The sequence below is a fragment of the Tachypleus tridentatus genome, chromosome 10 (genome assembly GCF_004210375.1).
Source record: "Tachypleus tridentatus isolate NWPU-2018 chromosome 10, ASM421037v1, whole genome shotgun sequence".
NCBI lineage: Eukaryota > Metazoa > Arthropoda > Merostomata > Xiphosura > Limulidae > Tachypleus > Tachypleus tridentatus.
Window position 1 is genome coordinate 93,760,570 of NC_134834.1, and position 11,892 is coordinate 93,772,461.

Sequence of the window (11,892 nt, forward strand, 5' to 3'; positions counted from 1 at the left end):
TATGAACACTTAATACGGCTACAAGAAATATTTGCTGTACCAAACATAAAAAAATTATTTACAAACAACTACTCAAACGTACTTTTCCCTCGACCCTGCTCATCTTCACTCTCTCGATCCGACATGGTGCCACTCCTGTAGCGCCTGCTCACGAGAATTTGCTGTGGAATCTGTGAATATTTAACGAATAACCAATCAGAAAATTCAAAAAATGTTTTCATTTTACAAATGGTTGTATACACAAATATTTTTATTGTCTAATTTGCTTCTTGCTGTTGTATTTTGTTTTGTTTTATTGTTAAGTTACGACATCTATAAACTCGTGTTATTTCAAATTCGCAGTATAAAATAAAATAGAATTTGATGAAGTTTACTTTAAAAAAAAGTAAATTCACGGAACGAGGCAAGATCAACAAATTTTATTTAAAAGCAAAACGAAACTAGTGCCTAATTGCATAAAACGTTAGTTACATCTTGTCGCTCCTAAGTAGCACAGCGGCATGTCTGCGGACTCACACCGCTAAAAAAAAATCGGGTTTCGATACTCGTGGTGGGCAGAACACAGATAGCCCATTATGCAGTTTTGTGCTTAATTCTAAACAAACAAACAAACAAATATATATCTTATTCAGGACTGGTCGCAGCCTTGAAATTAGTGTGCCAGTTTTTTCTTGAAAGTTCAGTGTTCTGTCTGTCATATATGCTAAGCACGTCTCGCATGTTTAGCTTCGGGGCATTCTAACAGTAATTGTTAATTTCTTTTGTATAGTTAAGAATAGCCGTGTAGGAGACGAGTATTATTAGCTGTTTATTATTCAGTGCTGATCAGCATTTCTAGACTAGAAATAACTATTCCAGAACATTAGAGGTCTTTTGCATAGCTATTTAGCTCTTGAGTTCTAAATGAATACCAAGTATCTAATAGACCTTTATAAAAAAAAATTGGGTTGTTTTAGTGTAATAAAATGAACTAATTTCGAAGCCACTACTATTTTACACCAAACCAAAACTTAGGATTTATTTCACAAGAGCTGTTGCAATATGTGGGTTTATCGTATATTTTCTACTTGCCATATAGATATAGAAATATTCAAAATGTTCGATTGGTTAGTTTTCGTAACAGAATCAGGTGATCTAGGAAGTTTTAGTTCAAATTCTAGTTACTTCAGTTTTTACTCTCTTTATTAGGTGACGATTTCTCTGACAGTATTGAGCTTCCATCATTAGATGAAGCATCTGGGTTGTAGGGTTTGGCACTGGAATATCCATTGCTGGCTAGTTATGATCTTAACCAAATATGACAACCAACTATTTCTGTCAGGAACAGGAGTTTGAAGGTAAAGATGTCCAATGTACAAAATAAGCGAGTTTACATTCTAGGTTTGAGCGAGCTTTGTTTATTAATTTCTTTGAAAGACGATCTATTCATCTGGAATCATAGTTCTCGATTCTTTTGCAATCAGTCCTGTGAGAAAGATGAGTCTAGACTAAATGAAATCTAGGGGAAAAAGAACAGCCGTCAAGTTATCCACACTCTTTCATTCCACTTTAAGAATGTAAATCAGAGTGTCTCATTCAAAAACACTGAATAATCACTGGACAGACTAACTGTTATCTATGAACTACTTTGCCATATACTTGTAGAGATATCAGTTTCACTGATAATATCACACTGTGATAGAACACAAATATGAATCAGTAATATTGGTGTAATGTATAATAATCTGTTCCAACGTTTTTAGTTATTTTAGGTATTTGTAGTTTCTCAAAAAATGGTATAAAAAGTCATTAATTTTGTCTGCCCATGGGAGACAAAGTTGTACACTTACATTTTTTTGCATTATTGTCTGTCAGTGATAGATTAGGTAATACCAGGAGATTACAAGTTTCTTTAAGTTTGAATGACAAGTCATGTGGGTAGAGTTAGTTAACATGAGCAAAATGTACGTTATTATTTAAAAATTAAATTAAGGTTCGGTTAACATAATACAGTATAATGTTTACGGATAATGAGGGACTTACAGATTCATCTAGTATGTCTCAAGGGCCTGGCATGGCCTAGCGCGTTAAGGCGTGCGCTTCGTAATCTGAGGGTCGCGGGTTCGCGCCCGAATCGCGCCAAACATGCTCGCCCTCCCAGCCGTGGGGGCGTTATAATGTGACGGTCAATCCCACTTTTCGTTGGTAAAGAGTAGCCCAAGAGTTGGCGGTGGGTGGTGATGACTAGCTGCCTTCCCTCTAGTCTTACACTGCTAAATTAGGGACGACTAGCACAGATAGCTCTCGAGTAGCTTTGTGCGAAATTCCAAAACAAACAAACAAACAAACAAATTCACTTAAATTTAAGGCCTCCACAACATCCGTAGGCAACCCGTTAAAAGGCCAATCATCCAGATAGAAAAATAAAACTGTCTTATCTGAAGATAACTTCTTCCTTGCCAAAATTTGTATATGTGTTTTCTAGTTCTATCATTCTAACCATTAATAATGGTAAAACATGATACTTCAAGACTATCAATTCATTTAACAATCTTAAACACATCAAATATTTTCTGTAACTCTTCTTTTTTGAAGAGAAAGGGATATCAGACATCTTCGCTTTTCCTCCTTGGAAAGGGATCTTAGCCGACGCAGCTTAGAGAGAAAATAGGTTATGCTCAAGTTAAGCGATCATCAATTATCCATAAGCAAGTACTATTGCGTTCAATTTCTTTATTTATTCCTCACGAACTCAGAGAATTTACAATTACTTATGATTTTTTTTCCATTATTCTGCGTAAATATTTTGTCATTTTAAGGAAAACCAGTTCAGTTTGAAAATACCATATTTCTAAAAGTGAATAAAGACGTTTGTTTGAATTTGAAGTTATGAGAAGAAGAGAAAAAGAGATTTACAGGATAAAACTTGCTACTTTTTGGTAAGAGGAATATTAAAGATTTATGTGTAAGATTGAAGAATTATGATAAAAATAGCAACTGGTATGCGTAAAACTTAGCATGGTATGAATCTCTTTAGGCGATACTGAAATGACCGTTAGGTTACTAAAGGTTACAGGATAAAATAGGTTAATTCAGGGAGATGATGCAAAAACCTTAGCTTTAAGAGTAAATTTACATCAATTGCATATGACCACATCTTGAAAAGAATACACAAAACTGAATTAAAACAATAACAATAATGAAAGCGCTTTCCTTCTAATTCTTGTTAATAGTGAAGCCTACAATTTTCAAGGTTAGATAATATGTCATGAAAAAAACCTATAACTGAAAAAAAAACAGTACATTTTTATTCAAGAACATTTTGGTTCAAAAATTAGAGAAATCTGAATTAAATAAAATTATGTAATAGAATCAAAGCAAAGAAGACAAAACAAGTGTGTATAAGATATGGTAATGTAATTAGTGAAGTGTTTTTTTTTTGTGTGTGTGATGAGCAAGACAGTTAAAAACTTAAAATATCCAGATAGAGCACAAATGAAATAAAATGGCAAAGTATTTGCAACACGTATTTTTAGAACATTTTGAACGTATGATATTACTTATTACTCAAGAAAATAATGAGTAAAGTGCTAAAAAGTAATAAGTTCACAACTGGAGAATAAGAGTGGGTGTATGGGATTTTAAAAGCGAAAAGCTCGATAATAAATAGGAAGTGTTTATATTGGAATATCGAAGTCTTAGAGTTCAAGTTCGAGTTTCGCTGAGTGGGTATTTGGGTATTGATGTTAAATACCCAGAAGGGTCAGGTACATTAGACCTCTTCCTCCCTCTCGTCGTTCAGGGATTTGTTTTATTACAGCTTTGGGCCAGATTATAAGTATAACATCGTACTCTGGCTCATTTCAGGGCACAGTCCATGCATGGACGCACAAGAAAAGTTTTTTTTTCCTTTAATTATTTCTTCTTTTTTATTTTAATATATTTTCTGTATTTTTTTCTTCTTTTTGATTTTCATTTTGATGTGTTTTTTGTATTTTTCTCCTTTTCCTTCCTATGTTGCTTTTCTCCATAGAGAAAATGCTACTACTACTAGTAGTAACAATAAAATAAAGTATAAAAAAAAATAATTATATGAGAAAATTTAGGATCATTAAAGAAAAACAAGGATTAAGTGTCCAGTGCAAGATGGCCAGCTTGTGCAACATTCCTTAAATACATGCTAAATGGGGAGAGGTATTTAGGACTATTTACATCATGTTCGTGGTATCTGTCGAGATCACATATTAAATTATTCTTATGCCAATTCTTATTGAAATATTTCAGAGAATTATACAAGAGTCTTTCAAATATTGTGTCTATGTTTGCATACTTGTGCATGAATGTGGATGAAGTACTTCGTGGTACTTTACATGCCGAAGTTAGAACTGAATTTTGTATTCGTTGAAGTTTCTGTAATTGTGTGGGTGCTATGTTAATCCAGGCAGGTGATGCATATTCTATTATGGGTCTAATATACGTTTTGTAGATTTTAAGTATATTTTCTGGTGATGTCCCTTGCTTTTTACCTGAAAGACTTCTTGCATAGTTTGCTCTTTTCCAGATTCGTTTCAGTATATTTTTAATATGCGGTAACCACGTTAATTTTGAATCGTAAGTTAGACCTAGAAATTTAGCAGAAGTAGCAGTCAGTAAAAGTGATCCATTCATGTAGAGCTTTGGTGGATTTTTTTTCAGCTTATTGAGTCTGCTGAATAATATCACTTGGGTTTTCGGTATATTGATTTTAATTCTGTATTTCTAGCAGTATTCTTCGATGTTATTTAGAACTGGTTGTAGGTTCGTTGCTGCAATTGAAGGAGTGGGGGCACTTTTCCAGACTGCTACATCGTCAGCAAACTGTGATGCATGACCTAAATTTAGGTCCGACAGAGGCATATTACTCACATACATGATAAATAATATAGGGCTAACAATCTCTCCCTGCGGGACTCCTGCTTCGGGTGAAAAGGACCCTGAGTGGGCCCCATTCACATATACTTTGCACTTTTGGTTTTCCAGAAAGTTGGACAGCCAACGAATAGTTTCCTGGGGTAAAGCCATTTCATGTAACTTATGACGTAAACCATTATGCCACACTGGAAGTCTTAGAAATAAAAGTAAAGTTTGTTTTTGAATTTCGCGCCAAGTAGTCGAGGGATATCTGCGCTAGCCGTCCCTAATTTAGCAGTGTAAAACTAGAAGGAAGGCAGCTAGTCATCACCACCCACCGCCAACTCTTAGGCTACTCTTTTACCAACGAATAGTGAGATTGACCAACCATTATAATGCCCCGACGGCTGAAAGGGCGTGCATGTTTGGTGCGACGGAAAGTCGAATCTGCGACCCTCAGATTACGAATCGATTACCTTAACCATTTGGCCATGCCAGGCCAATAATTTATGTGTGTGTGTTTTTCTTATAGCAAAGATACATCGAGCTATCTGCTGAGCCCACCGATGGGAATCGAGCCCCTGATTTTCGCGTTGTAAACCCGTAGGCTTACCGCTGTACTAGTGTGGGCCAATAATTTATGAGATAAGCATGTATAATAAATCAAACTGGTCTCTAACAAGAACTATTAATATATTTTTATTCATTATAATTTAGGCCCGGCATGGCCAGGTGGGTTAAGGCGGGGATGTTATAGTGTGACGGTGGTGGTCATTGCGAATAACTTCAAACATTCGCTTTGGCATGGTCGATATAAGCGTTTGAAGAAGGCTGGCTGGAATGTTATTCCAAGTGATGAAGAAGGCTTCACGAAGATCATGCACTGTTTGGAATTGACGTCCATTTCTATAGACTTCCCTTGCCATCCACCCCCAAACATTTTCAATGGGGTTCAGTTCAGGCGAACCAGCTGGACGGTCCAAAAGAATCACGTTATTCGCCATGAAAAAGTCCTTTGTCCTGCGGGCATTGTAGATTGCAGCGTCGTACTGTTGAAAGATCCAGTCATTTCCACACAAGCGAGGGCCTTCAGTCAATAAGGATGCTCTCTCCAACATATCAATGAAGCCAGCTGCTGTTTGACGCCCCTATATAACCTGAAGCTCCATTGTTCCATGGGAGGAGAAAGCACCCCAGATCATGATGGAACTTCATCCACTGTGCCGTGTAGAAAATGTCTCTGGTGGGATATCATTATCCTGCCAGTAATGTTGAAAGCCATCTGGACCATCCAGGTTAAATCTTTTCTCATCAAAGAACAAAATCTTCTTCCACTTTTCTACGTCCAATGTTTGGTGCTTCTCAGCAAAGTTTAACTGAGCTGTTTCGTGGTGTGGAAGGAGGCGTGGCCTTTGAAGGCATTTACGGTTTTAAAGCCTTTCTCTCGTAAATGCCATCTTATTGTTCTCCAGCTGCATTCTGCATCCGTAAGGGCCTTAATCTGGTTCGACGATCGGCTGGTGTCTTGCTGGACAACCCGTCGAATCCTCCTGCTCAAGGCCGGCGAAATTTTCGTGGGCCGACCATTTGAAATTCTCGTTCCGTATTCAGGGTCTTTTATGAAATTTGCAACAGCAGTTTTACTACGTCCAATCATACCTACGATGGCACGTTGAGAGAGACTTTGCTTTAGCAGCTCGACAATTCTGCCACCTTCAAACTCTGTCAACTTTTTAGCCTTTGCCATGTTTTTACCCAATGTAACACATGTGATATCAGTGGGAGATGTTCACAACGCTAATGCTTGAACACAAATGACTAAATTTCGTTATGTGTTTACTGATTAACGCTTCGTTTCAGTATAGTTTTAAACTTTTCACCAGCTAGTATTTAGGCTAATTTCATAGTGTTCACATTTTCCCTATTAAACGCTAGAAAAGTTTTTTTTATTTTTCCTTTTCTTATTTTCATCTTTCGAAGTTGTACTTAAATAAGTGATTGAGTCTAACAAGGGAAAATGCATATTTTTTTCTTTATGTTCATTGGCCTTAAGATTTTGGCCAGCAGTGTATAGTTAAACCAGGACGTTCTATAGAACGGGAAGTTAAAGAACACTCTTAGTACTTTGAAATATAAAGGAAGATATATTCAATCTCTGCATCCTACCTTACGGAAACTAAAAACCAATTTGCTCCAGAAAAAAACCAAACAAACTGCAAAATGTTACTTATCTGTGAAAAATGTAAAATATTAAATAATCTGAAAATATTAGAAATAAATAAATTTTTAAAAACAGATGCAGTAAAAGTTCTAAAAAAGCAAGCTAACTTTAGCTTCTTTCTAACTCCACTTGTTTCTAGGTAAAAGTCATGGTCTCTTCCGGTTCTTTGTTTAAATAAACAAATGTATAAATCCTGCTACAAAAAATTTCAGCATGTAGTTGATGATGCCTTCATTGGCGAACTCACAGTTGTAATAAATGACGTATTTGTGACGCATACAATTGGCTTATTTTTTCTCAATGCTGTAATTATGGAGTTTCACTAAACACTGATGGTTTCAAATGTGAATTTATAAAATATGTAATTGGCCTAAGAACAATAACGTGATAGTTTTGTTGCTAAGCGAAGATTTTTATTGTTAAGCATTACCAGAAAAAAAGCGTGAAACCTTTGTCGACAGAGCGGCAAAGAGAATAAGCCTTTAATAGTTAGTAATGATATTTTATTGTTTGATCACTTTGACGAACATGTAAATTGTACATCAGTGGCTAAGGAAAGCAGTTGTGAAACTGTAGTAAACAAGCTACGTGCACACATGGATTTTCTTGATAATATAGTTGATACATCTAAGGACACGTGCATTTCATGCATTTATTCACTTTTTTTACATGTGTGAGATTGTGTACATACGTAAAAAATCACTAAACAATAGTATAGTTTAATCAGAGTGTTAACTGGAGCGTTGACATGCACGAAAGAGAGACGTTGTTTGTTCTTCACAGATGAGATAAAACTATTATTTTCAATTACTTCACATTGGAGAGAAAATTGGTAGGATACAGTATTTTCAACGGTGATGGTGGAGAACATATCCTATACAGCATCAAAGATTCATGCTAAGCTTCTTGCAATTGTTAAAATTGGTAGTTAAGTCTGTACGCATTGGCTGCTTAGGCTAAGAAGGCAGTGGCCAAAATTTACAAAGCTGTTTAGCATGTTTATGGCATTGACATAAGTAACCCTTGTTCTCAGGTTCTTATATTTCCTTCTCTAGTAGACTTGACACTCTGCCATGGCTACCAATCACTGTTGGGAGATCCTGTATGTTTCAAAAGATAGCTCTGAATTCTATACATATTCTTGTTAAACCACCATGTTGGAAATGAACTTTGTTTTATCTGTGGATGGTGAATTTTACAAACTTCTCGCCCCCATCACCCCATTAAATTTAGTCTTCTATTGGTCAAAAAGTACTCCAACTTATGTGCATCTAGAACTATAAGTTAGAACAGCCTCTGTTAACCTGTAATGGTCCAACCAGTGTAGAGAGCTTTATGCAGTTTTTCAGTTACTGCCAGAAATTCAGCATCATTTATTTTAATGTACAAAGCTCTTTAAAATGAGTAAAAGAAGGCCCAATATATTTCTGCCCTTTTGAACTCTTTGGAGAAAAAAAAAAGAAATATAAAAGCAAAATCCATGTACACCATCATTTGAGTAACAATATCCCCAAATCAGCTATCAGTTCCAGAGCTGAAGAAATCAAAATCAGCTACTGTTCCAGAACTAGTATTACCATATTCATTTCTTACCAGTCATCTGACATCTTTTTTAACTTTTATTCCAGTACATCTGTCAGAGGAAGATTTGATGACGTTGATATTGTTTAATCCTGGGGTTAGAAGTGGTTAATGGTCTAAGGTATGGAAACTGGTGCAGAAGACAGCCTTCATAATGGGACATGTCGCTAAAATGTTTGACTAACAAGTATGGAGAAGAGTGGCTAAATCTTTACCTAATTTTTTTTTTTTTTTTTGCAATTAAGCACAAAACTACATAATGGGCTATTTACTCTTTGCTCACACCGGTATCAATAATCAGTTTCTGGAGTTGTAGAAACTCTGTGTCACTGGGAGAAGTGACAAGAAGAATGTCCTTTGTTCGAAAAACATCTCCCTTATCCAACAACCATGCTACCTGTGACGATATGTGCTCAAACAGAATTAATCTATTATATATAAATGTGCACTGACGATTCATATTACAGACTTTACAAAAACCTGTACAATTAATGAGGATAGAAGTTTGTTTACTATTCAGAGATATCTTATAAAACTAGAAATGATGAAAAATGTGAGGCATAAAGTAAGTAATGCATCTGATGTAGTTGAAGCAGTGACTATACATTATACATACAGAATCAACAAGTTCAATATAATCTGTAGGCCACATAAATATAACATGCATACTTTTATCTCACAAATTAACTATTTTAAAATTAAAAGCAATATGTAATGTGTTTATTGTAGAAGATAAATATAGATTTTGAAAATAATAAAAAATATATATTAACTTTTATGAGTTTTATTCTTGCATACGTTCTCTTACAATCGAAAAGTCAAACTCGTGTTTTGGTCATACTTTTATTGGAACAGACAAATTGGACTCAATAAAATAGTGGTTACAAAAACTGGGGTTACTTATAAATGTGGGCCCGGCATGCCCAAGTGATTAAGGTACTCGACTCGTAATCCGAGGGTCGCGGGTTCAATTCCCCGTCACACCAAACATACTCGCTCTTTCAGCCGCGCGCGTTATAATGTGACATTCAATCCCATTATTCGTTGGTAAAAGAGTAGCCCAAGAGTTGGCGGTGGGTGGTGATGACTAGCTGCCTTCCCTCTAAATTAGGGACAGCTAACACAGATAGCCCTCGAGTAGCTTTGTGCGAAGTTCAAAAACAAACAAACAAAAATTTATAAATGTAATATAGCTTTAAACATTAACTAAAAAACCTATTGTGTATGTCAAATATGACAAGTTTGGATGATAGTGAAATAACAATAGCAAATTATAAAGAACTCTTTAAACTAATAAAACAAGCAGATATTAGAAGTTTTTTTTAATAGTTGCTAATTTAACATGCATGCAAAAATTTTGGGAAATATAAGAGTATATAATTATACCATCTATAAACTATTTAAAAATAAAAGTCCTGAAACCGTGAATTACTAAAATCTATTGAGCATAAAAACGAATTGTTTAGGGAAAATATCAACTCAGAATGAAGTTAGTAAAATAAAAAAGAATGTGTGTGTTTTTCTTATAGCAAAGCCACAAAGTGCTATCTGCTCAGCCCACCGAGGGGAATCGAACCCCTAGTTTTAGCGTTGTAAATCCGGAGACATACCGCTGTACAAGCGGGGGGCCAATAACAAACAAATAATTTGATTAATGTGCTTTAAAACAAACAACAATAAATTACTATATGGAAAATATACTTGAGGTTATAACCATAATTAAAAATACATTGATGTATAACTAATGAGATTATTCGAAGAAAATCACACCATTTGAAAGTATTTCAGTAGATAACAGAAATAATAAATTTAACATAGAGATTCAACTACATGAAAGTTACTTTAATATATTTTCCCTAAATAGTACAAAGAGAAGTTTTAATGTAAATTAATACAGCGCTTAAGTAAAGATCAGTTAGATTAAATTAAGGGTTCCATACCCATCCATATGTTATTATGTTATATTCAATTACGCATGTATTATATATTTGTTTGTTTTTTTCAGAGAAATATGGCCGATGTAAGCCCATTTACACTTGAAGAGCGTATTGTGACAAGTACATGGGTACATGAGCACAAAAATACTGGTGACACCACACAGATACACTGGATACATAAGATATATGGATGGGTAGGGACTTACGGGCTACCCTGTACAATATAAAGATATATAACTGTTAGTTCAAAGTAACACCAAGTTCAAACTGAAAAACAAACTACCTCCACGCAGAAAACTCAAACCAAAATCACAAGAAGAAACAAAGCATCACAGACCAGCGAAAAACAACTCACCGAAAAATAGCCAGTTGTTCCACCACCTAGACCACGTTTTTTACTTGCACCAATGGGCTTCAAGTGTGAAAACAAGTTCATGACGAAGTTACTACCTGAGCTACAAGACCGCAGCTAACAGTTTCCATGTATACCACCGTCACAGTTCATCAGTTTTTCTCTTATTTTTTTTCCTGTGTTTCTTCCCAGCTACTTCCGGGCACGGTCTGGGTAGATTTTTCGGCGCCCAAGCCGTGAAAGTGGATTTTCTTGGGGTACTCCCGTTTCCCCACAGCAAAATATCTGGCATCGGATCTGTAGGTCCCAGCCACATTCTGAAAAGGGCCGTTTATTCAGTCCCAGGTTATCCAGCCATAGTAAATTTTAAATCAATTCGCTAGCCGCCAGTGTACTCCGTCATCGGGCCAAGGTCTGGCTCACTTCACTTATGCTGGTCTCGTCCAGTTCTCCGGTCTTTCCTCTCACTCACAAATACCCCACTCCACTTTAAAAATATCAAAATAAAAGTAAAGGAAAAAAACCCCATGGAAATTTTAAACAATTTCTCACGTGAGGGGACGAAGAGGAACCACAACGTTCCTGAACACCCCAGTTGGAGAGAGAATTCTTCTGATTTCTCTCTCTCTAAACTAAACCCCTGCCACGTTAGTTTGCGTTTGCGTAGCACCAAGTATCTAACACGTTTCACCCCAGCTTTGACAGCGAGCTAGTCAGACGTGTTTTCTCTCACTGCTATACCAGCATGACGTTCTCATTACCTGGTCCTGCTATGCCAATCTCGCCAACGGTCCCGCCGGTAATCGTCGACGGTCTGCCACCCCACCTGTCGCCTCTTCAAATTGCTACGTTCGTTGTGCCTCATTAGACCCATCCAGAACGCGAATTCTTCGCCGAGGGGGAATTCTCCTCCAGCCGTCAACGCCTGCTGA

General features: G+C 36.2%; 1 protein-coding gene across 1 annotated transcript in view; it reads right to left on the reverse strand.

Annotated features, from left to right (window-relative positions):
* The window catches only part of LOC143229890 (transcriptional regulator protein Pur-beta-like), a 46,756-nt gene extending 35,697 nt beyond the window's left edge, over positions 1-11,059 (reverse strand). The window contains exons 1-2 of the mRNA XM_076462756.1: positions 10,964-11,059; positions 83-170 (exon numbers count right to left, since the gene is read on the reverse strand). Coding sequence (XP_076318871.1) covers positions 83-170; positions 10,964-11,044 — 169 coding nt within the window. The 5' untranslated portion in view covers positions 11,045-11,059. The remainder of the gene's footprint in view (positions 1-82; positions 171-10,963) is intronic.
* Between the last annotated feature and the right edge of the window lie 833 nt (positions 11,060-11,892).